This window comes from Bufo bufo, chromosome 10 (assembly GCF_905171765.1).
Source record: "Bufo bufo chromosome 10, aBufBuf1.1, whole genome shotgun sequence".
NCBI classification, from domain to species: Eukaryota; Metazoa; Chordata; class Amphibia; order Anura; family Bufonidae; genus Bufo; species Bufo bufo.
Window position 1 is genome coordinate 54,283,578 of NC_053398.1, and position 26,078 is coordinate 54,309,655.

The following is a 26,078-nucleotide window of genomic DNA, read 5'->3' on the forward strand; positions in this document are numbered from 1 at the left end:
GGAGGTGGCCAGACCGGAGTCCTACAGCCACCACTTTGCATATCCTAGCGATATGCCCCCATTGTCTGAGATGAGACAACCTCCTCAAGCTTTGCAATAGGCAGTGTATTTACCACTGACTTCCACTGAATGGAAGCTTGTAATGGGTTAATGGTAATCAGTCCAGTAACTTCCAGTTGAAAGCCATGGGGCTTCATTTAGGAGATAGGTGTGGATCCCAGCTGTGGGACCCACACCTATTAGACAATATGTCCCCATTGTCTGAGATGAGACAACCCCTTTAAACTTGGTCCTTCATTATGTGTCTGTTTTTGACCACTCAGTACATAAAAGACTAGTGTTTTGTGGCCAATTTCCCACTGCCTTGTTTCTAACCATGCAGTTCTGTATAAAATAATTCTCCACAGGTTCTTGCTACCCAATGGGGATGGGACCAACCAGGGCAGGGCCTCCTACCAGTCATATAGACAAGTAACATACAATTTGATTCCAATTATGACCACATGTAGACTTTTCCTCCATTGGTGATATATTTAGAATGACAGAACAGATTTTCATCAGTCTGAAATACTGTAATTGACTTGTTACCAGAGATAACTGTTAGCTTGAAGCATAAGAGACCAAGTATGACTGTAGATCAGCGTCATTTTATTGTCCATATTATGCCCCCCTATGATTTAAATGAACCAAACTTAGATCACCATAAGGTTCTATGGTGATCTAAGTTTGCTTAGATCACCATAAGGGTCTATGGTGATCTAAGTTTGGTTCATATGAATCCCTTCGACCAGTCTTGCAGTCATAATAAGACCTTAGGGTGGGTTCACATCTACAGCAACCATAGTTAACTATATCCGGCATAGCTGGATAGTGCAGGCAGATAGCCGTTGGATGCCATTATAGTCAATGGGGATACGGCAGTGCCTGGCAGTATCCGGCTATGCTGGATACAGTAAACTCCTGTAGTCTGTTCCTCTGCCGGAACAGATTACTGAAGTAGTTGCCGCAGATGTGAGCCTAACCTTATCATGCAAGGAGTGACAGAATACCAGTAGGTGATGATTCCACGGCTGCAAAGGGATCTATAGCTTCAGATTAAAAGAGAAGATCTTCAAGTCACCATGAATGACTGTCAGCAGAAGAAATGACAGAGGACATACTACACACTTTTTGTAATATAAGTTTATTTATTTACTTGAAATCAGAATAAATACACAGCCCTTCCCCTTAAAACTCTGTAAACAATAGAAAACTTTACCATGTTCTTTGGCCTGTCTTTTTTTGTTTGGTTTGGCACAGCAGGGATATCCTCTTAGCATAAAAATGGGATATTATCCCTGAAACATTTAGACTGGCCTTCCCTAAATCCCCTTCTTTCCCTTAGTTCAGAATGACATGTACAAGACGCGTTAAAGCCCAAGACAGCCAGACGTCATCTAGGAAATGTTCAAATGGAGCAGTTATAGTGCCCCCGTTGAAAGGCTTACTCCATTGCTTTTTCCTTCTCTGTCCCAGTTTTCTTCACAGGGATAGTGTGTTCTTTGTAGTCCCTCTTAGCCACACATGCACGGGACTTGATGTCTTCTTAGGTCCTTCTAGCAGAACTTTTGTCTGACAATAATTTGTGTCCTGAGGGGGAAAAATAAGTAATTAGGGTAACAATATAATAGGACATACTTGTTCTGCTGAATGCCTAATATTTTATCAAGTACTATATGTTATAGGGGTTTTCCAGGTAACTTTCTGCCTTAGGCCTCATGCACATAACCATAAGTATTTTGCAGTATGCAAATCCTGGATCCGCAAAATACACACAATGTCCGTGTTGTAACCACAGGCAAGAATAGGACATGTTCTACCATTTGCGCAACAGAAATAAGGATGCGGAAAGCACATGGATCATTCATCGTTCTGCAAAAAGAAAGAACATGTCCTATACTTGGCTGCACAATGCAGACCACGGACTCACTGAAGTCAATGGGTCTACAAAAAAAAAATGGTTGCAACATGGATGTCATCCGTCATCAACGAAATATATACACTCTTGTACATGAGGCCTATGGGTCCACATACATGGCTGTATTACAGATGCAACTTAATGTAATACAGTAACCATAGTACCTGCATGTTCCCCCAACTTTATACAGGAATGAGAAGAAAGACTGAGGCATGTTCTAACACATTCTGTATTATGTAGAAATTCTCTCCAAGAAACATTCCAGGGCAGAATATACAGCCTCGTGGAGGCACAATAAGTCAGTACTGTGACTATGGCTCAAAAATTGTAAAACGTGCATGTGGCTTTACTGTGTACTTGGGCCTTTAGATGGCTAGGCTAAAATATGTTTGATAATGTTCAAACCATGCTCAACTTGACACTTTAGAGGGACAATTTTAGTGAAGTTCCTGGAGCTACGACTCCACCCTTGCCCAGAATAAATAGGCCATGGAACTGATGTTTAATGGATAGATGACCAATCAGGACAGGTCCCAGCAGGGCATTGTTAGTGGCAGTGCTGGAGCTGAGACAGAGAAAGGAGAAGTGCATCATGGGTTTGGCTGGATAGAGCAACAGGAAGTGCTACCTGGAGGAGTGATTAGTTTACCTGGTGAAAAGGGGTCGGGAGAGTCTAAATGGAAAAAAAAAAACATTTGGATGATGTACATGAGATAAGCAACTACATGAAATTATCTATGAAAAACCCATAGTAATCCTGGAAAACCCCTTTAATATAATGGAAAAACTAAAGCCCTTTAAAGGTGGACTTAAAGTGAAACTCCATACGGAGATATTAGGTTCATGTGACATACCAAGGTTGTTTATTTCTTTCTTTCACATTGGTCCCTCAAATGCTATTATCCAAGCTGCTCTGTACTTTATAGGTCCTTAACAACACAGACAATAACAAAACTGCTGCATTAGCTGTACAGGAGGAGTTGCCCACATTACGCCACCTTCTCTGATATCACTTCCTGCTCTGCAGTTATTAGCCGAATAAGCACCACACACGTTTCCTGTTGTAGCCGCCCCCTGCATATACTCTGTGCATAATACTGATAATACTAGGAGCTTTCTACACCATTTTAGTTACTCTCTTCTGCATTTCGAAGAAAAAGCAGTGACAATTACCTGGAAGGGAGAAGAGAGTTATGTGGAAACTTAGTATTATCTGAAAACAATAATTTGCAGTTGATGGACCAATTTCATCATATAAGCTCATGGTACAAAAATAAATAATTATTTTCACAACTTTTTATTTCATTTTGTCACCCACCCATTCACTGTGATGGGGTCCTGAAGAAAGCTGCCGTGTGTCTATGTGTCCTCCATTTCCGCTTGTCCCAGCGACAAAGTAGAAGCATTTTGAAAGTGCGCCTGAATGAGCGGTTGCAGAGTGCATAACACATGGGGTTGACAGTACTGTTAACATAGCACAACCAGTAACCAAGCTCCCACAATGTGGTTGGAATACAGTCCTTACAGAATGTGGACACTAGCACCATGATATTATAAGGGGTCCATGTCAAAATAAAAGCAAGCAATATGGCACTTAATGTCCTTGCGGCTTTCTTTTCCTTGATGAGTGAATTGCTTTTCCTCTTTCCATGACGGGTTTTTTCCACTTTAGCTTTAATAACTGTTGATTGAAGTGCTGCGGCTAGGGACCGGGATGATTTCCTAGATACTTCTCGCTTTCCTCCATTGGCTTCATTCTGTAAATCGACCCGCTCAAGGGTGTCCTTGGACCCATGAGAGCCTGTGGGTGTGACAACAACAGTGCTGACCATTCGTAGTTGTATGACGGCTGAGCAGATGCTCTTCATCTCATATGGATGATCTTCTCCATCAGAAGAAGAGGACAGTGAGTCTGCAGAAGCGGCATCTTCCATAGTATTCCAGCTTCCATTACTTCGATGTTGAGGATATCTTTTGAGTGATGGACTGGCAGAAAGTTTACTAGGAAAACAGCATGGTTTCTTGACCCTTGGTATTGCTATTTGTGGTCTGGACAATCTTTCTGATTCTCCTATTCCACTGCTGCTACCACTTCTGACACTACCCAGTGGACGAACAATGTTTTCTGTCTCTGAACCTTGCAAGCCAGCCAGTTCTCTGCTTCTGTTCTCTGTTTCTCTGTAAATCCTCCAGTACAGTATAATCATGATAGTTACTGGCAAGTAAAAGGCAGCAATGGCAGTGCCAAATGTGATAATAGGTTGTGACAAGAACTGGATGTAGCATTCTTCAGGTTCTACTGTTCTTTCTCCAACAATATACTGCCAGCACAAAATAGCAGGTGCCCATAATACCAATGATATAACCCATGCCAGGCCAATCATAATAGCTGCTCTTCTTGGCGTTCTTTTAGCCCTATATGTCAAGGGCCGAGTAATTGAAAAATAGCGGTCGAAGCTTATGATCAGCAGGTTCATCACAGAAGCATTACTTGTGACATAATCTAGTGCTAGCCAAAGGTCACAGGAAATATTACCTAGTGCCCAACGTCTCATTATAATGTAGGTTGTGTACAAGTTCATGGACACTGCACCGATGATAACATCAGCACATGCTAAGCTAAGTATGAAGTAGTTGTTGACGGTCTTTAGGTCGCTGTTGACTTTGAAGGCCAAGAGAACCAGGATATTTCCAACTACAGTAATAAAAGAAAGAATTCCTGTTGTGAGGACAATAAGCACCACCTCCCACACAGCGTGGCCTCCAAAGGGGTCAGGGTATAGATTATCCGTAGCATTAGGGGTCAACGGGTCAAAAGTAGAATTGTTCATGATTGGAAGCCAGTGGGTCATCGATTCTTTCCCAACATTCTGATGCAGGGCTAACATGAAATCTTTCGTGGAAGCAGGTGGACCGTCCCCTGTAACCAAATGATGTTAACCCGATATCCACTGTAACCTGCAAGCACAAGAAAAAGAAAAATCAATGGCAGAAGGGCAATGACTGCCAATATGAAGGCTTAAACACACATTTTGGAACAGCAGTAGTAACTAGAAGACTTTTAGCAGATAGACATGCGAATACAGATACGGGCGTAAAATAAAAAGCTGTTGCCCTTTGCAATTACCTGATATATATGCCTTATGGTTACATAACTTTTCATTAATAAATCGACCTAATAGTATGTATTTCTGAATATATTTTTTGTTTAAACACTTTTTAAATACTGAATACATCTGTATCCCTCTGGAATGCCTGGAGAGTCAGTTACTCTTATTTTCATTTCCAATTTGTATTTTTCTTCAGGTTAGGGGATAAACCCCGGCATTTGGCATAGCGCCCATTCAGATGAACTACAGTGAGCACACATTTCCGCTCCTTTGCTACTACCGCCTGTTGCACCTGACACTACATGGAGATGTTGTGGTTTCACCTGTATCTTTATCAGTCATGTCTTCTCGTTTGTGGCTCCTACATTTTTTTTAAAATTATTCTTTCATTCCTAGTTGCTCACCCTCCTCCACAGCTACGTGTGCCTCTAATCTGTAACTAAACAAAGCCGGATTTATGATCTCTATTATGGATTGCCAGAGGAAGACGTTTTGTTGCTGAAGGAGGGACCCTCCCCCGCCCCCCTGTGTTACCTAAAGTAAGGGAGGGAGAAGTGGTTGGACAGGTTTAGTTTTCTCAAGTAAAATGATTAGAAGAAGAAGGAAGTGAAAGAAAGAGAGAGAGAAAGAACGAGTACTTGAAGCTAAACATTTTCGAATATACCATATGTTACCACACCACCAGCTCGTCCTCTGTGGCACCTCCTCTAGCTAGACCTGTATTCCATGTGTCGTTCCATCTATCTTTTGTCTGCAACTTATTCCATAAATTTACTTTCATTACTTTATTGCTCTACCTACTGTTACTCTTCATATCTTGCACCACTATTCTGGCTTATGCTCAGTTTACATTGTAGATATTTGCATTTCATTATATTGGCATTATGATTTTTTTTCTATAGCATCATTCTCTGCAGTGTAAGGCTCTGTTCACACCTGCACTGTGTGCTGTGGATCCATTGAATAACAGACACCACTGGAACCTGATGGACACCAATGACTTGTATAGTCAAATAACAACGAGGTGTATGTCAAATATGAAGGAATCTGTGTACAGATTAAGTAAAACATTCAGATAAAACATTTATAATTAGTGCATAAAGGCATCACAACATAAAAACTCAATTGGGCAGATTTACTCGTTTTGCTTTGCAGTGGAGAGGTTGTGGCGTGAAATGTGCCGGGGTAGATTTGTCATTTCAGGGGCCCAAAGCAAAGTTATGTCTGGGGACCTCCATTGCATTTCTAAGCTTTACTCCGTCGGCCTGCTAAGACCCACTATTAGCAGTACACCCTAGGCACTTCTGGTAATGCTCTATGGCTGGGAAGGGCCTCCTCCCTCCTGAACCAGCTGCACAGTAGGCATGTCTTCCCCTTAATTCACTGCTTGTGGCCAGTAGGGGGCCCCAGGCATTTACTTGGCTTGAATGGAGGTAAAGTCTGACCACTGGAAAGGCGCATAATTGAGGTAATTTACGAACTTAAAACTGGCATTAAAAAAGTTGCAAGACCCTGTTTTGCAACTTTTTAACACCCGTTTCTTGCACTGTCCTCACCACTTGGGAGTGGCGGGGGCCGCTCCATAGGCCCGGCATATTCACTTACATTTACTCCAATTTTACGTGTAAAATATGCTGAAAATCTACTCCACTCCCCGAGATTTTCTAGATGTACTTCACTCTAGGTACATGGAATGCTGTTGATACACCTAATTTTTGATGAGGCGCATGATACAGTAGCGCAGAATGAAATAAAAAACCAGCGGAAAATGGAAGAATTTATAAATGACCCCCAAAGTGCACAAAGTGAGCTCCCTAATAAATGGTATGAAGATAGACTACACAGTCTAAGGCTAAGTTCACACGAACGTGTGTGACCCGTGGCCGTATTGCGGCCCGCAATACACGGCCACAGTTCCGTGTGAATTCCGCATCACGGATGCGGACCCATTCACTTCAATGGGTCCGCTAATCCGGAATCGCGGAACGGCCGCACGGGACGGGACCCCTCGGAAGCACTACGGAGTGCCTCCTGGGGTTACGTCCCGTTGTTCCGTTCTGCAAAAAGATAGAACAAGTCCTATCTTTTCGCGGAACGGCCGGATCGCGGACCCATTAAAGTGAATGGGTCCGCGATCCGATGTGGCTGACCTACGGCCGGCGAACAAGCTTCGTGTGAACCCGGCCTAATTCTGTGTCAGATTTATTACCTAGCATCAGCCACTGTGAAAGATCTGGCGCAGTTTTAGACTGTTGGACCTCTAGGACCACCACAATAATTACAACAAGGCTGTTGCTGTTGGCTTAATTCACATAGGAGACATCACATATTCCCATTGGCCCTCAGCAATCAAACATTTATTGCCTATCCTATCAATATCAATGTGGTGGGGAAATATATTTTTTCTGATTTCATGTAAATAAAATTTACAAGCTGGATTATCGTTAACAAGCTGGGTCATTTTTGGACCATGGTTTATGTTTTTCATCTCAGCATTCCAGATAAAATAAAACCTTTTGATTTATGCATGAATAGATATATGCCTTGTTTATTAAGGGACATATATGTTTTGTTTTTACTATCCTGCATTATGCATGCCACAGTGTTTTATTTTTATTTATTTTATATATCATGGTGGGCTCCTTGGTCCTCCCTTTTCCCTGCTCTGTATTTGCCCGGATGCCACTGTTGCTACTACTGCCCTTCCTGCTACCACCATGGCTACAAGTGCCATCACCACTACCACCAAAACAGCTTTGCATAGGGTCCCCCACCTCCCCTTGAACCTCATTCTCATGGCAGTCCAAATGCTGATTGCTCTCACACAAGTCATCAACAAGGAGACACTATTGACTATCTGCCATAGTGCGGGGTAGTATTTTATTGTCTCTTCTTAGAATAAAAGAAGGCTCCCCACTAGGAGGGACAGTGAAGACAGAGAGGATACCATTGAAAGGCTTCTCTGGGGCTGCAAGGAGGAGAAACAGGAGGAATGCCGTGACCCCTGGCTCCAAGGCACAGTGTCAGACTCAGAGGTGACCTCAGTGTCAGCCTGCTGTGACTAAGAAGAGAAGTGAGCCATCCAGTCCACAATCTCCTCCTCTCAGTCCTGAATAATAATGTTGCATCTTTCAGAAGCCAGGGAGAAATGTGGCCTACTACTACTACTGGCAGGACGGCTGGTGCTGCTACTACCCACATTCTGGCTCTGGGAGGATGAACCCTGGGTCTTTTGTTTTAAACTATTTCACACTGCAGACATTTTGTTATAAGGCCTAATGAAAACTCACAATTTTTCTAAATGAAAAGTCACTCAAATTATTATAGCAAAATTGCAAGTGCGTTTTCTGTAATCTAAAGACATGGGCACAATTAAATGTTCTTCCCCTTCAAAAACACACTCACTAATATTTTACTTTGGGAATATTTCTGCCTACTGTGTTATTTGCATTTAAAAAAGCTGATTCAACCTCTCTTTACTACTAAGACACATGTTCCAAACTGGTATTGTGATTATTCTTCCCCAAAACCACCAATATAAACGATGCAGGAAAGGCCGGGAAGATTTCTGTTTACTATGTTATTAGTGTTTAAAAATGCGGGTTCAAAAAAGACTCTTCTTCACTATTAGGCCCCTTTCACACGAGCGAGTTTTCCGCGCGGGTGCAATGCGTGACGTGAACGCATAGCACCCGCACTGAATCCTGACCCATTCATTTCAATGGGTCTGTGTACATGAGCGTTGTTTTTCATGCATCAGTTCTGTGTTGCGTGAAAATCGCAGCATGTTCTATATTTTGCGTTTTTCACACAGCCCTGGCCCCATAGAAGTGAATGGGGCTGCGTGAAAAACGCATCAAAACGCATTGCACCCGCGCGGAAAAAACTGAAAAAACTGAACGCAATCGCAGACAAAACTGACTGAACTTGCTTGCAAAATAGTGCGAGTTTCACTGAACGCACCCTGAACGCATCCGGACCTAATCCTTCACGCTCGTGTAAAAGAGGCCTAAAGGACTCACATTGCGAACTTGTGATGCAATTATTCCCAACTAAAACCACTAATATAACGATGCAGGAAAGCCGGTAAGGCTGAGTTCACACTGGTGTGACGGATTTGTTCAGGATGCATCCCGGGTGTACTGCGGCAAACCCGCGCGAGTAGGTACCCAATTGCAGTCAGTTTTGACTGCGATTGCATTCCGTTGTTCAGTTTTTATCGCGCGGATGCAATGCATTTTGCACGTGCGTGATAAAAAACTAACTGTGGTACCCAGACCCGAACTTCTTCACTGAAGTTCAGGTTTGGGTTCGGTGTTGTGTAGATGTTATTATTTTCCCTTATAACATAGTTATAAGGGAAAATAATAGCATTCTTTAATACAGAATGCATAGTAGGTGGTCAATTGAGGGTTAAAAAATAAAAAATAATTAACTCACCTTCTCCTCTTGATCGCGTAGCTGCCGATCTCTTACTTCTTTAATCATGAGCTGCCGGCTAAAGGACCTGTGGTGACGTCAGATCACATGGTCCAATCACATGGTCCATCACCGGCCTAGGTGCTTATTTAATAGCAAATGGCATTGAAGATTATAATTAATATAACAATTAATGTATCATTAAGGGTACTTTCACACTTGCGTTGTTTGATTCCAGCAGGCAGTTCCGTTGCCTGAACAGGCAAACTGTATGCAAACGCATGTCATTTTTTCTGACTGATCAGGCATTTTTCAGACTGATCAGGATCCTGAACAGTCTGAAAAATGCATTGCAATACTGGATCCGTTTTTCCGGTGTCATCAGACAAAACGGATCCGGTATTTATTTTTTTTCAAATTTTTAAAGGTCTGCGCATATGCGGCAATTTAAAAACCGGATCCGGCACTAATACATTCCTATAGAAAAAAATGCCAGATCTGGCATTAAGGCAAGTGTTCCGTTTTTTTGGCCGGAGATAAAACCGCAGCATGCTGCGGTATTATCTCCGTCCTGAAAAGTCAAAAAGACTGAACTGAAGACATCCTGATGCATCCTGAACGGATTGCTCTCCATTCAGAATGCATTAGGATAAAACTGATCAGTTCTTTTCCAGTATAGAGCCCCTAGGACGGAACTCTATGCCGGAAAAGAAAAAACGCTAGTGTGAAAGTACCCTAAGATATGCAATGGCCATACTACAAGTGTGACACAACCCTGAGGAACTTTTGTTAGGTCCAGTTCCTTACAGTAATGTATCATGTTTGAGTGTAGCACTGAGGGTTAACAGCTTAGACTGAATACAGGAGAAGGACTGTGTAATACAGCCATGCTCCTACTTTTGAACTCGATTGTGCACTCACAGGACAAGCACGATCACCATGATGAAATGCACATCATGGTGCAGCAACTTATCAGTGAAGTGCAAACTAATAAAATACTGTGGAATACATTTTTGTACATCAATAAATAAGATTTAAATAGCTAATCACCAGAAATATCCACTGCCTAATTATACAGAAATTAAAAGTTCAATATATTTATCACATTAATTATATCACTCCTACTATGACTAAGAATTGAAGGGACTGTTCAAGATTAAAAAATGCTCTTTAGAAAGTGGGCCACTCTATTCCATGGGCTATGTTTGGTATTGCTGCTCATTTAAATTGCATCAGAATTAACGCATCTATCTAGACTAACTTTTGACAGAGACTAACTGAGATGCAATGAACAAATATCACCAAATATTTATTTTTTTATGTGAAAGAGCAATGCAATATATAAATTTGAGAAAAGGAAGACAATTTATAAAGGAGGAAGGCAGGCCAAACTTTTGTAGATAATAGTATGCATTACAAAAAACTTCCCATTGCTGTCAATGCACAGTATGATTGCACTGTTTTATATCAGCAGAAGCCATTGAAAGAAGAAATCTCTCCCGCTAGAAGAGATGAATGGCACAGCGTGGTTTACTACTTCGGTTCCACAGACAAGGAATAACAAGTCTTTCCTTGACTACAATTTTCCTTAAAGGGGTTTTCTTGGATTACTATTGTTTTTACCAAATATACTTCCACATGCTTTTTTTTTTCTTTTTGACTATGTAAATAAATCACTCTGGATTGTTTCCATCCAGTATGTAGCACTTCCTGCTGCTATATCCAACCAATCCCATAATGCACTTTCTATGCCACAGCTCTAGCACTGCCCCAATCAAAGCCCAGCTACTTTATAGCTCCTCCCACCCATCTAGTTACATAGACACTTCCCTATCACCGCCCCTAACACCCAGCTAGTTTATAGCTCCTCCCACCCATCTAGTTACATAGACACTCACCTATCACCGCCCCTAACACCCAGGTAGTTTGCAGCACCTCCCACCCATCTAGTTACATAGACACTCCCCTATCACCGCCCCTAACAACACCCAGCTAGTTTATAGCTCCTCCCACCCATCTAGTTACATAGACACTCCCCTATCACCGCCCCTAACAACACCCAGCTAGTTTATAGCTCCTCCCACCCATCTAGTTACATAGACACTCCCCTAGCACCACCCCAAACAACACCCAGGTAGTGTATAGCTCCTCCCACCCATCTAGTTACATAGACACTCCCCTAGCACCACCCCAAACAACACCCAGGTAGTGTATAGCTCCTCCCACCCAGCTGGTTACATAGGCACTCCCCTATCACCGCCCCTAACAACACCCAGCTAGTTTATAGCTCCTCCCACCCATCTAGTTACATAGACACTCCCCTATCACTGCCCCTAACAACACCCAGCTAGTTTATAGCTCCTCCCACCCATCTAGTTACATAGACACTCCCCTAGCACCACCCCAAACAACACCCAGGTAGTTTGCAGCTCCTCCCACCAATCTAGTTACATATACACTCCCTTATCACTGCCCCTGTAGGGACATAACATCACAGGAAAGAGGGCAAGGACATGGTCATGTGACAGCTACCTTCACAAATGATTATTTTAAAGGATGTTGATGTCAACCGGAAAACCCCTTTAAAGAGGTCTAGTTATGTAAAAAAAAAAAAACTCCACATAACCTAAGCTTACTATAATGTTTCCATGGATCATGGAGTGAGGCCCAAAGGCAAGTCCCATATCTGTACAGGACAGCAGCTACGTGGCCAGACTTGTTTCTTGTCTCTACACTGCCTCCGTTGATGTACACCGTCGGACTTCTCTAGCTGATCTAGAAACCAAGTCGGCAGAATATTCCCTGTGCAGTCACAGTGGAGCCGCTTTCAGAATCGTACTTTAAAGGGATGAGGTGGCAACCGCAGTGATTATTCATTTCTGTCAAGGCCATCTGTTCCTGTACGAAAGCTCAACTCACTTCACCGGTATCTGAGTACCTTCACGGAACAACTCCTCCTCTTCAAGTTAGTTAAGGTGACACCTCTATCGGCTTCCAAAGGATCCTGGCAGGGAAGGGGTTATGAAGTGCACTGCAAAGTTCTTGTTAATTCTCCACTCCCCGTCCTCCCCTTTCAAGTCTGTGGGTAAACAGGTGATCTTGGGGCAAACAGCGATACGAGACAGGTGTACACAGGACAGGCACGCAAACTCCCTGTAACTACAACACTCAGATCTATTAAGCATTGCTTCACTTAACCCCTGCACAGCTAAGGAACTCTATTCTGCATCTCCCAAATTACAACTCTTATCTACAATTATAATATTCTTGGTATCCTCCCATAAACTCCTGTGATAACACCTTTCCTTAGGCTGGCATATCTTAGGATATCTATATGGCAGGAATGCAGCAGAAGAACCGGTAACTAGGAATATCATAGAAAAACAACCCTCCAACGAACAAACCGCAGATCAACATAAAACCCCAAAACTCCTTGACCTGCACCCATACATGGAGACCATGAAGATCTGGCTATAATGACTACAGTATCCACTTTAGTTAGTGCAAACGACCTTACCAAAGAATTAAAATAGAAACGATGTATGAAAAGACATAACTGTGCAGTGGGAGATCAAGAAGACGCGTTTCTGTTTCATAAAGCTATTCCTGTGTGAGCTGTAAAACCTATGAGAGCCCCGAATGGTTAAATTATTCATCTATCATCGTCAAAGAAATAGGGTCAATGTTTTAAAGCAGATATGTTGTAGTCTTGTGCCTTGGTAGGTGTGAAACCAGGCAGTGCAATGGTTAATGACGGGCAGAGTTGCAGCTCCTGGGAGCCTGCAGACCCCTATTTTGGAGAGATGCTCTGCAGTAAATGCAAGACATCACCAGGGTGTTGTTGACTCCACCGATGGGATCTAACGTGGTGCTAGCTGATGTCATTATTCCAGACACGCGGGCATTCCGGCGAGTGATCCGAAGGGAAGGGTTAAATAAACTTTACAAGAGAAGGGTTAAGTGATGCCCCGTTTCACACAATGACACAATTCTGCCAGAGCGTATCTTGTTTTACATGACAACCCATGTCAGCTTCAATAAGAGCTACAAACACAGGGAAAGGGACAGCGCCTATGTCGCCCAGCAGTGGGAGGAATGTTCCCAGCTCCTTTCTGCCTATCACTGCTGACGAAGGGAGCATTATGTCACTGTCACCTGTTCTCCGCCACCCGCTGACCACGGAATATTCTCCAGATTTTTCACTGCGGTTCTCTGGGACGCCTATAGATCCATGAGACGCTATAGGCACATCCCACCCTTCACATTTATGGGATCTCTCACCAACACCCCAAGGGTTAATCCATTTCTCTTTCCACACCAGCTCTATCTATAACTTATTAATGAAGATTTCAGTTTGTATCAGCCTTCGCTCAGCTGCACTGTGTAATAACTTTGTTCTTTCAGACGCTATATACTAAGCAGCGACTTAACACGCTTATCAGCGCTCTCGGAGATCACTCGGCCATGCACCAGCTACCCTAGCATCTTAATGGCTCTTTCATAATTCAAGGCCAGAACAGCAGAATACATTTTTTTTAAACAAAACTAAGGTGTTATTGTTGTAAAAAAAAAAGCAGAACAAAAGATATATGCCGGTATACTATACAGTACGTTATTATTTGCATTGCGGGTCCAGGGGGCTTGTCTGGTTTACCGCTATACAATATTATTTTTTGAAGTTCTTAGTTCATAGAGGGATTCCTCCATTTAGGACCCTCATACACTAACCGGAGCAGAGAGCTGCTACAAAGAGCGTCTCTCCCTTTGGAGGACCCAACATGGCCTTGAAAGTCTATTTTTTTTCAAAGGGTGCTGTGCAATACTTCATTTCTCCTGCAGGGGCACTGCATAGGAATTGAATACTTGATGTTGGGTGTTCCATAGGTTGCAACTGATTGCTAGGGATCCCAGCAGCAGGACAACCTATGATTAGCATGTTATCTGGGGATGCTAATAATTGAAAAGTAATTGTCTTAACTTGGAGGCCCCTTTATAGGGGTTGTCCCAAACAAAAAAATGTATCCTGTGTATAGTGGATAACTATCTGATCAGTGGTGGTCTGACATTGGGTCCCTCACTAATCATGACAACAGGGAGCAGTGGTTGATGATGCAAGATCCTGCTCCATTCATTCTGTATGGGACTGCCGGATATGGCCGAGTATAGCACTCAGCTATTTCCGACAGTCCTACAAAGAATGAATGGAACACCGGCGGGCATGCTCTGTCTGCCACTTCATCTATTTGGGGAGCTCCTGTTCTTGTGATTTGTTGGGTCCGACCACATGGATCAGATTCTTATACCCTTATTCTGTGGATAGAAGATAAGTTTATATCTTGGGACAACCTCTTTAAGGACTCCCCTTAGGCAAGGCAAATTTCCAGTAAATTACACAGCAATATACAGTGCAATTTATATTCTCCCAGAGTGAATGGACTAGATGAGCATTCCTAATTCATCTGCCACTCATGAAGCTATTCTTATAGATCCACATGGGGTAGACATATCTGTGTGCAATCTGTGCCTCAGGACCGAGCTCTTTAAGAAAGGGGAGAGGGGCACTGCCACTATAAAATATAAGGCTCTTTACTGTCTATTAGGATAGTTACATGTAAGCGCTCATGCACACAAATGTATTTTTTTTCCCGTGTCCGTTCTGTTTTTTTGCGGCCCGTATGCGGAACCATTCACTTCAACAGGGCCACAAAAAACCCAGTAATGACTCTGTGTGCATTCCGTGTCCGTATGTCCGCATGGCCGTTCCACAAAAAAATAGAACATGTCCTATTATCGTCCACATTACGGGCAAGTTTAAGACTGTTCTATTAGGGGCCGGCCGTTCCATTCTGCAATATGCAGAATGCACACGGCCGGTATCTGCGTTTTGCGGAACTGCAATTTGCAGACCGCAAAACATCCAACGGTCGTGTGCATGAGCCCTAAGGCATTACACTCATTCTCACCCATGTTGCAGAATTATTGGTGGATTGTGACCATGAATGAGGAGGTCTATGAGTAGTGTGCCTAGGGGGGCCACTGGCTTCACCCCAGAAAGCTGGACCTCACTGGCCACGCCCCAAACAGACAAACCACGCCCACGTCCGTGAAGACCGGCCCCACCTCCGTGAAGCCATGGCCCCTATTACCAGCCTGGAAAAAATGGGGGATGGGGGGGGAGGAGAGGGAAGAACTTTCTGAATGGAAGGTAAGCTGGGGGCAGCCACATGGAGCCATGTCTGCTGCTCTAGTGACTGACTGGGGGTGAGAGAAGCCTCAGTCAGTTTCTGCAGCTACAGTGTGAGCTACTGAAAGGGTGGACATCCCTGTGTCCGTCCAGGCCCTGCGCCGGATGGAGGACAGGGAGCCAGAAAACCGGACTGTCCGGCCTAAAACCGGACGTATGGCAACCCTAAGTGTGCCCCACTGTCATCAAATTGTAAACCGAGGCCCATAAACAGTTCATCCACAAGGACCCTCTGTTGTTACTGCTCTTGGTTCACATGTAGATTCGGACTGGAAAACCAGAAGATCCTGTGGTGGACCCAGGCTCTGATACCATAATGGGCCTCAAATATCACATTTGAATGCATTTGTTGCCAATTACTTTCCACTAGGATCTATTACTTTGATTCACAACCTATTGAACTTTATTGATGATATAGGGGGTTGGACCATGAGAATAATTTTCTCTGGTGGGACCTAAGAACCACGGTCCGACACTGTTCACCTGGGTGGCCAGACATCTGGTTTAGGCCGGACTCCCTGTCCTCCGTCCGGTGTTGGGCCTGGATGGACACTGGGGTGTCCTTCTCTTCTGTAGCTCCACACTCAGATGGCAGTATTGCATGGAGTGTGAGCTGCAGCCACAAACTGATTGACTAAGGCTTCTCTCATCCCCAGTCAGTAGACCTGGCGGACATGTCTCTCTGTGATTGGCTGAGGGTGAGAGAAGCACTCTGGCCCGCATGCAGCGCACCTTCAGGTCTTCATGTACTCCCCCCCCCTCTTTTGCTGACAAAGAGGGGTGTGGCTTATCGAGATTGGGGTCGTAACCTGTAATGTGGCCACCCTACCGCTCACATGTATTGAATATACCTTTATAAAATATGGAACTATTAATATCAGAGTTTAACGTCAGTGTGCAAGTATATTATGGCCCCTCAGATATCCGCAAATTGCACCTAATCTGGGACATCTGCCTTTCTATAGTAACTACAATAATAGTCCTATTATCAGGCGCAATGGGGCAGATTTATTAAAACTGGTGTAAAGTAGACCTGGCTCAGTTGCCCATAGCAACCAATCAGATTCCACCTTTCATTTATTTTCAGAGCTTCTCTGGAAAGTCCAGAGGGTGTTCAGGAATGTAGCTTCAACTGGTAACAACCAGGAGGAATAACAGAGGAACATCACCAATGCAGACTTCTAAGAAAAGTTGCTCCAGAAAAGGAATACAGGTTTAGGGCTCATTTACACAACTGTATGAATGGGTCCTCATCCGTTCCACAAGTTTCAATGGGGCCGAAAAATATGTGGACAGCACACTGTGCTGTCGGCATCCGTTGTTCTGTTCCGCGGCCCCGCAACAATATAGAGCATGTCCTACTCTTGTCTGCAAATGTGGACAAGAGTAGGAATTTATATCATAGTGCTGGTCATGTGCGGTCCGCAAATTGCAGAACACACACGGTCGTGTGAATGTAGCCTTACTACAACAGACATGTCAGGAGTAGGGATGAGCGAACCCAAACTGCAAAGTTCAGGTTCGTACCAAACTTTGCGAATTCGGGTACCCGGACCCGAACCCGGACTTTTTCAATGAAGTCCGGGTTCGGGTGATTTATGAATTAATTTATTATTTTTCTTTATAACATGGTTATATCGTAAAATAACATAATAATGTTTTTGTTATGCTGCCCATAGACTTCTATTATGACGGAATGCAAAATAGAAATGCCTCTAAAGGTGTCCCTTTTGCATTCCGTCTTAAGAATTATTCTATTTTCCGATATAACCATGTTATAACGGAAAATAATAAAGTGAAGGTCGGGTCCCTATTGACTTCAATGAGGTTCGTGTTCGAGTTCGGGTCCTGAACCCAAACTTTGACATAAAGTTCGGCCGAACTCAGCGAACCAGAATTTTCATGGTTTCGCTCATCCCTAGAAGAGCTGACCGATCTTCTTTGATAAGCTCAAACAGGCAGGAAAAATAATATACACCTGCTATGAGTAGGTATGGATTTGCACCAGACACCTTTTTTACTTTATTTACTTAAAGGGGTGTGTCACAAAACATATTCTACATTTTTCAAACCAGCACCTGGATTTGAATATTTTTATAATTGCATGTACTGAAAAATTTAGCATAGCCAGTGAGCCATTCAATAACATCTGTATCTGTATAGCGCCACCTGCTGTTTGTGCGTTTCCTTTTTTTTTGTCTGTCTCACTGAGCTGGTTGAATGAGCTCAGTTTAAATCTTCAACTGCCACCAGCCATGGTGTAACTGCCACCATTTGGTGTAATTTATGTCCAAAACTGGCCTAGTTCTATTAGCAAATGAGGGCGATATTATCTACACACGAGCAGTGGATAGCCCCTCCTGTCAGAATGGAAATCTGGCAACCGATATCACGGTATTGTAAACGCTGAATTTCATCACTATCAAACCTACAGTTGATATAAGTGGGTCATCACATTTACCAGTTAAGGTCAGTTAACACTGAGTTTTTTGTCGATAATGTTGGAGCGTTTCTGCCTCAAAATCAGCTCCAAATCTGCTCTAAATCTACTTAAAAAACTGCCTCCCATTCATTTCAATGGGAAGCAGCACTTGTAAAAAAGAAGTGTGTAAAAAAGAAGCCGCATGTCCTATGTTGGGAAGCAGAAAAAAAACCGCACTATATGAGATGTGCACATAAGAGTTTTCTTTTGTGCACCAAACACAAGCCAAAAAAATACTTGTCGGAAAAGTAGTATAGAATTTAATAAAGTCAAAAATACGCCTGAAAAATGCTTTACAAAAAAACGCATAAAAAAAACTTGTGGGAAAAGTAGTATAGAATTGAATAAAGTCAAAAATCTGGCTGAAAAACGCTTTACAAAAAATGTGTCAAAAAACACTTGTGGGAAAAGTACTACAGAATTTAGTAAAGTCAAAAATCTGCCTGAAAAACGCTTTACAAAAAACGCAGCAAAAACTGCGTCAAACACGAACACGTAATTTTGAGCTGTAAAAATCTGCTTGGATTCAGTGCAGATTTTTTTTACACGTGCATTTTGAAAATCAGCGTGTGAACTAAGATGCAGATTTTTTAATGACACCTGGCAATGGATCCAAAGCAGAGATACTTCCCGGTTTACTGACGAGGCCTTGCTACGGGAGGTTTTATAAAAATGTGCAAGTTAAAAATAAAGTAATGACCATCAGAACAAAAATACTCCACATGCGTGCCCAAAGTATTTAAAAAATGTTGATTGCCAAAAATTTCAATTAAACAAAGAAAACTGAAATAGCTTGGCTGCCGTAGATGCCTCCACAGAGGCAGAAAACAAAGGAAGTATAAATACTTTGTCTGCTGCATAATTCCTAATACGGTGTGCCCGGCAAGGACATAATAACTTGTGTAGTGTAAACCTTGTCACATATGTAGCATTACAGCGTTACATTGTCTGCATCTAGTCAGCTCTGAACATGTCAGATCTCTCCAATAGTAGAATGGGGGCAAGACTGGGACAATCGAATGCTTTTCCCAAAAAGATCATGGATGTCACCATTAGGGTGGTTTTACACATAACTTTTTGGCAAAAACACTCTGATGTTAGTTGTAAGGTAATAGTAAAAAATTAAACTTAGGCAATACGAATGATGTTGTTTTCAGGTTTTTTCCATAGAATTCTGTGAAGAACAAAAAAAATGTCTGCATAAAAAACACCACCGAAAAATACTGAAATTCATGGCATTTTTACAAGCCAAAAAACACAAAAAAGTGTGTGTGGAGGAAGTCTTAAGCCCTTAACCACTAAGCCTATTTTGGTGTTAAAGGGGTTGGCTCGATGTCAGATGGGTTGAAGGTCCCACCTCTGGGACCAGTTCCTATCTGCAGGATGGGGCCCCCCTCAGTCCACCGCTAAAAGAGTTCTGGCTCAGCTATTGCCGCCAATCCCATAGGGGTGAACAGAGAGGTGGCCGCGTTTGTGAAGTGCGCTCTCCATTCGCTGCTGTGAGACTTCCGAAAATAGTCGAACACACTGCTTGTCTATTTTCGGAACTCCCATAGCAATGAATGGAGAGCACGTCGCACATGCACAGCGTGCTCTCCTTCACTTTGAGGGCCCTGTAGATAGCAGTGGGTCCCAGAGGTGGGACCCGCACCTATCTGACTGCATATTCTAGCAATATACCATCGATGTCTGAGATGAGCCATCCCCTTTATGACGCCTTTGAATTGCTGCATTCTTAACTTTTTTATCTTTCCGTTGACGTAGCCATATGAGGACTTGTTTGTATTCTGGAGGATGAAATGCATTTTTCAGTGGCACTATTTCAGGGTACATGTAGCTTATTAACTTTTATTAACTCTTTATGAGAGGGAATGGGAAACAGGCCACTGATATCATGTTTTAAATGTTGTGCCATTCATTTCCAAATCTTTCCATGCCATGAATTTCACAATTTTTTGGTGTTGTTTTTTATGTAGACATTTTTCTTCAAATTTGGGGCTTCAAATGGGACATGGTGTCAAAAAAACAGTCCAGCAAAATCTGCCTTTCAAAAGCCGGATGGCATTCCTTTCCTTCTGTGCCCTGCCGTGTGCCCGTACAGCAGTTTACGACCACATAAGGGGGGTGTTTCTGTAAACTACAGAATCAGAGCCATAAATAATGAGTTTTGTTTTGCCGTTAACCCTTGCTTTGTAACTGGAAAAAAATTATTAAAATGGAACATCTGGCAAAAAAGTGACATTTTGAAATTTTATCTCTATTTTCCATTAATTCTTGTGGAACACCTAAAGGGTTAAAAAAGTTAGTAAAATCTGTTTTGAATACCTTGAGGGGTGTAGTTTCTAAAATGGGGTAACTTTTTTGGAGTTTCTACTCTAGGGGTGCATCAGGGGGGTTCAAATGGGACATGTTTTGTTGTTTTTTATGTAGACATTTTTCTTCAAATTGGAGGCTTCAAATGGGACATGGTGTCAAAAAAAACAGTCCAGCAAAATCTGCCTTCCAAAAGCCGTATGGCATTCCTTTCCTTCTGTGCCCTACCGTGTGCCCGTACAGCAGTTTACGACCACATATAGGATGTTTCTGTAAACTACAGAATCAGGGCCATAAATATTGAGTTTTGTTTTGCTGTTAACCCTTGCTTTGTAACTGGAAAAAAATTTAAATGGAAAATCTGCCAAAAAAGTGAAATTTTGAAATTTTATCTCTATTTTCCATTAATTCTTGTGGAACACCTAAAGGGTTAACAAAGTTAGTAAAATCAGTTTTGAATACCTTGAGGGGTGTAGTTTCTAGAATGGGGTCATTTTGGGTGGTTTCTAAGCCTCACAAAGTGACTTCAGACCTGAAGATTTGCTTCTAAACTTCTAAGCCTTGTGACATCCCCAAAAAATAAAATGTCATTCCCAAAATTATCCAAACATGAAGTAGACATATGGGGAATGTAAAGTAATAACAATTTTTGTAGGTATTACTATGTATTATAGATGTAGCGAAATTGAAACTTGGAAATTTGCTAATTAATTTTTTTTTTTTTATTTGGTATTTTTTTTTAGAAATAAAAATGATTTTTTTTTACTCCATTTTACCAGTGTCATGAAGTACAATATGTGACAAAAAAAAAAACAGTCTCAGAATGACCTGGATAAGTCAAAGCGTTTTAAAGTTATCACCACATAAAGTGACACTGGTCAGATTTGCAAAAAATGGCCTGGTCCTTAAGGTGAAAATGAGCCCGGTCCTTAAGGAGTTAATAATCTTTTTAGTCCTGCTAGGGGATGTCACAATGTGATTGTCTTATATACCAATGCATTACAGCCTATCACTGTAACAGGTCTGTGGTACAGCCTAATGGGTATATAGACATGGACCTGGGGGCCTTTGCCAAGTCCCTGACTGGTATGGCAACGCCTCGGCACTCCGTAATTATGTTTGTAGGGGTGTCAATGTCTAACTGCCTAGATGCAGTGGTCGCGACTAACCAAGGGATCTAGAGCGATAGACCGGGATTGAAGTCTTTTCTGATCCCAGCCGTTACAGTCCAGCTATCAGTCAAGGCAGGACTCATGCTGTGATCGTGCGGGCACAGCCCCTGTTCCCACATAATGTAACTGTTTGTCATGGAGGCTTTAACTATAAATATATAACCATACAGTTACTTCATGGTGGATTAACAAGTTAAGGCTCGTTCTTGACCACTGGCCCATGTAAACATTGCAGCGGTCACCCAACATATTGAGCCAAGCATGTGTTTTATGGGAGAATTGGGAGACATAGCTGTATGGCCAGGTTTAGGAGGCAACAGGAGTCATAAGCAATGGAGAGCTGACACTGGATTCCCGGGAAGCAGAGTGGAAGCTTTGAGAAGATTTATGATGGCTGCACAAAGGAGGACAAGCAGGTACAATACCCTCACTATTCATGTAAAGACTCTAAACTATACCTATATATATGTATAATGAAAGAATCATTTCAACGCAAATACTTCTCTAATAGTTGCTAGGTTTTCAAGGTCCTTTGACGACAGACCAAATCATAAAAGATGAGTCAAGTAACTGAGTAATATTCCTTTATTTTATTATGTTCTGCTATTTTGCTATATTCTGCTAACTGCGCACACAATCTGCTCAGCTCGTCCTGCTCTATAACAATCTGCCTGCAGATTATTTCTAATTTTCATGGTGACAGGTTCCCTATAAAGGGTTATCCCATGAATCATATTACTATGCAATAAATAGGGCATCTCAAATGAAGTATTATTGAACTATACATGCAATAAAAATCATGTTCATTTTTTTTTCATGTACATTATATTTTCCTCTCTGTTTAGCGCCCCCTGCTGTTTATCCTTCTGGTCCATCTTCTGCATTCAGTGGTGCATTAACATGCTCAGTAGCTTCCCTCTTCCCTCCCTCCTCTCAGTGCTGGTGTAGTGATCTCATTGAGAAGCTGGTGAAGCACTCCATACATCTTTCTTTCATTCATCTTCTGCTCCTAAATTCATATTCATAGTATATAGCTGTATCTCTCTGTAGATAGTGCCATTTATTAGCTGGGGCCACTGGGTGAGAGGGACTATTTTCTATACAGGCAAGGAAGACAGGAGAAGGGTACAATGCAATCCTCTGAGATGCTGCCCACCCACAGAAAGTGAAGACACCAGAGTAGCGGCATCCTAATAATGTGAAGAGCAGTTTAACTTCAGCCAGTACAATGAAGCTTATTAGATCTGCCTGAGCTAAAATGGGTCAAGTATTCTAGATGTATAATATTGTTAGGTTTCCTGATGCAGTTTTGGAAACTGGAAGCCAAAATCAGGAGTGGATCATAAAAGGAGATAAAGTATAAAGGACAGATGCAACATCTATTGCTTTTTGAATTCACTCCTGGTTTTAGCTTCCGAAACTGCACCAGGAAACCTGACTGTGTGGCCGTACCCTTAATCCTAACAAACTAGTGTGACGGGGTTGGGGCTCCAAATATTTCCTCTTTGCTGTGATACATGCCTTGGCAGCATTGATCATACATTGTAACACAGAATTCTTCAGATATTGAGGTGTAATATAGTAGAAATAGTACAGGATCATTTTACAGTGGTATTGCCGCTATGCACTATGGCCCCGAAAGGACTCAACCTAGGACAACTCCAGAAATCAGTATAGAATGTCTATAGTGATAGCAGCCATAGCACTTGCTATGGGGCCCAGAAGTTGATAGGGCCCATATCAGGTGAAAAAACATTGTACGTTTTTGTAGGAAATAACAATATAATGGCTTTTAGCAATAATGTAGGTTTTCTGATATATGGTGCTAATATACATACCTTTAATTATTGCTACTTATGCTGCTATTCTAATTTTCTTACACTAGGTGTTGGGGTCCCCATCTTATTTTGCTATGGGGCCCTATGAATCATAATTATACCCCACATATCTACCGAAATTCCTCAAGGTTCCCACAAAGATCATTTCCGGTTGTCATGGTCACGCTCCATGCCCACTGCGGCAGGTAGGGGCACTGCAACATTCACCCGAGGCTGGCCACCAGACTCGTGTATCCAATGCTGCAAGCTGCAGCCCGCCTGCTAGGTCTCTTTCTGTGTATGTATTAGTGTCTATTCGTTGAACCTCTCCCTGCAGCACTGCAAGAGTTAATTCCCCTTTTTGCTCTATGTTCAGCTGTTTGACTATTGAGCTCATCCTCCCTCCTATATACGCTGGGCAATTTTTCCAACCCTTGCCTGAACAATCCTTTAGATTCCTGTTGGTTTCACTTGCTTGCTAGGCCCTGAAAAAGAGCTATAATCCATTTGTCTGTCTGTGTACTGTCTTCTACCTGTTTCTTGGATCTTCATTCTCTGCTGACTGACCTGACCTGTGCCTGCTCACCATACTGACCCTGAGCCACCTGCTCTGACCTCTAAACTATTTCACAGATTCGCATGTACTCTGCCTGCTATGACCTCTGTCTGTTTCCACACTGTGTGTATTACCTGATCCCCTGGTGCTTTGCTCTGATCAGCAGCCAACACTGGGACTTTTCCAAGAAGGAGCGGCCTAGTTGGTCCCCTGCAGTGAAGGCCAGATCCTTGTATAAGAGTTGAAGGGGGCAAAATCAAGAGACAGCCAGGATAACACTCTCAGGAATAGCGCAAAGTAAACTGGTTGGTTGACACAGTGGGTCCACACTCAATTCCCATAACACCAGCACTTAATACAATATGCAAGTGGGTCAGCAGCTATGTTTTCGTGTAAGAATTACAGGTTAAGTTTATGGGCATAAAGAGACTTAAAGACTTAAAGTGTTATTCCAATCACAGACATGGATTCAGGATATGCAAAAAAATGTCTTAAGTGGGTTGCACCTCTAGGACCCCAATCAGTGTCCAGAAATGGGGTCCTCTGTCTCGGCATCCTCTGTGCTGGCCTCTGCATCCAGACACATAACGAATAGAAAAGTGTCTGTTTATGGGATTTGTGGAAAACGTAATATGAATGACCTTAAGTTTGATAAGATCACATTGCGATTAAGAAATATAAAATTCTTTATTAAGAAGATGGTGCCAGGGAAATATTCATGGAAGCGATAAGTATGATGCTTTCGTGAATGATATATGGTGGAATGTGAAAGTGACCATATGCCATAGTCCTTGGCCATCTCTCCAGTCTCCATTCTTCACTACCTCTACCCTCGTCAGTCCCTTCACTGGCTGGCAGTCACACAGAGAATACAATGTAAATTCCATACACTAATATACAAAGTTCTCTCCGACTTGGCTCCTTCATACGTCACAATTATTAACATCTATGTGTCTGAATTCATGCTGACTCCTAAACTGGAGCATAAATGGAAATGTGATCTATTTATGAGCAGGATTTATTGTCCCATAAATGAAGTGTAACATAGAATTTACTGGGTAATGAGGTTGTTCCTTTCCTGTGAGTTATTATCTATGGATAGCAAGTATACCCAGAAGTATGCCAGTAAGATGTCTGGCTCATATAAAGGTGGACCAGACATCAAGGGGTTGTCCAGGATTCTTTTTTTAGAAATAGTGCCACTATTTCACATGGACAGTGTTGGGTATTACAGTTCACCCATGGGGATTAGTTGTAAGAAATGATTCCATAATTATTTCTTATTACATGGCTGATGCTGCAGATGAAGCTTTTACATGCTGCTTCTAGTATAGTAGTTTTCCCCATTGGACCCAAGGAAGACAAAAAACGCAAGAAGAATAAGATGCATGGTATATGCTGCAACTCAAGCATGCCCTATAACCTCTGCAGGGCAGGGGCGTAGCTAAAGGCTCATGGGCCCTGGTGCAAGAGTTCAGCTTGGGCCCCCATTCCCTCAGGGCTTTGTGACCAGGGGACCAGCAGGGAAGCACATAGCCTTCATGCTGCATGTGAGTAAAATTGAATTGGCACCCCCCCATGCCAAAATCTTGACCTAAACCTTTCCCTCCAGCCAGAGGTGTAACTTCTTATATGGCACAAGGGTCTTTGGGCCCCCTCAGGCTCCTGGGCCCGGTAGCGACTGCTACCTCTGCACCCCCTATAGCTACGCCCCTGCTGAAGGGTCATTTAGGGTAGTCAAATTTAGTAAATTACGCTGTGAATCCGGATACTTTTGGTGCAGAATTTATCTGCAGTGAAAATCCATGACATTTTGACAACCGAACATGCAAAAATACACAGTAGACCTAGAAATTGCTGTGAGTAAATGAGGTGAGTTGAAACCCAACTCACTAACATTGTACTGTACTTTATTGCGGAATTTCTGTGCAGACGCCACAACTACACAATATGGAAATCCAACCAAAAGCATTGCGTGAACTTGGATTCATAAATTATACAGATTCAT

At 42.5% G+C, this 26,078-nt stretch overlaps 1 protein-coding gene across 2 annotated transcripts in view; it reads right to left on the reverse strand.

Annotated features, from left to right (window-relative positions):
- Nucleotides 1–1,225: 1,225 nt before the first annotated feature.
- Nucleotides 1,226–26,078, reverse strand: part of CHRM1 (cholinergic receptor muscarinic 1) — a 235,336-nt gene continuing 210,483 nt past the window's right edge. For both annotated transcript variants that reach the window (XM_040410399.1, XM_040410400.1), the window contains exons 2-3: nucleotides 3,276–4,915; nucleotides 1,226–1,629 (exon numbers count right to left, since the gene is read on the reverse strand). In XM_040410399.1, the coding sequence (XP_040266333.1) occupies nucleotides 3,280–4,845 (1,566 nt within the window). In that variant the 5' untranslated portion in view covers nucleotides 4,846–4,915 and the 3' untranslated portion in view covers nucleotides 1,226–1,629; nucleotides 3,276–3,279. The remainder of the gene's footprint in view (nucleotides 1,630–3,275; nucleotides 4,916–26,078) is intronic.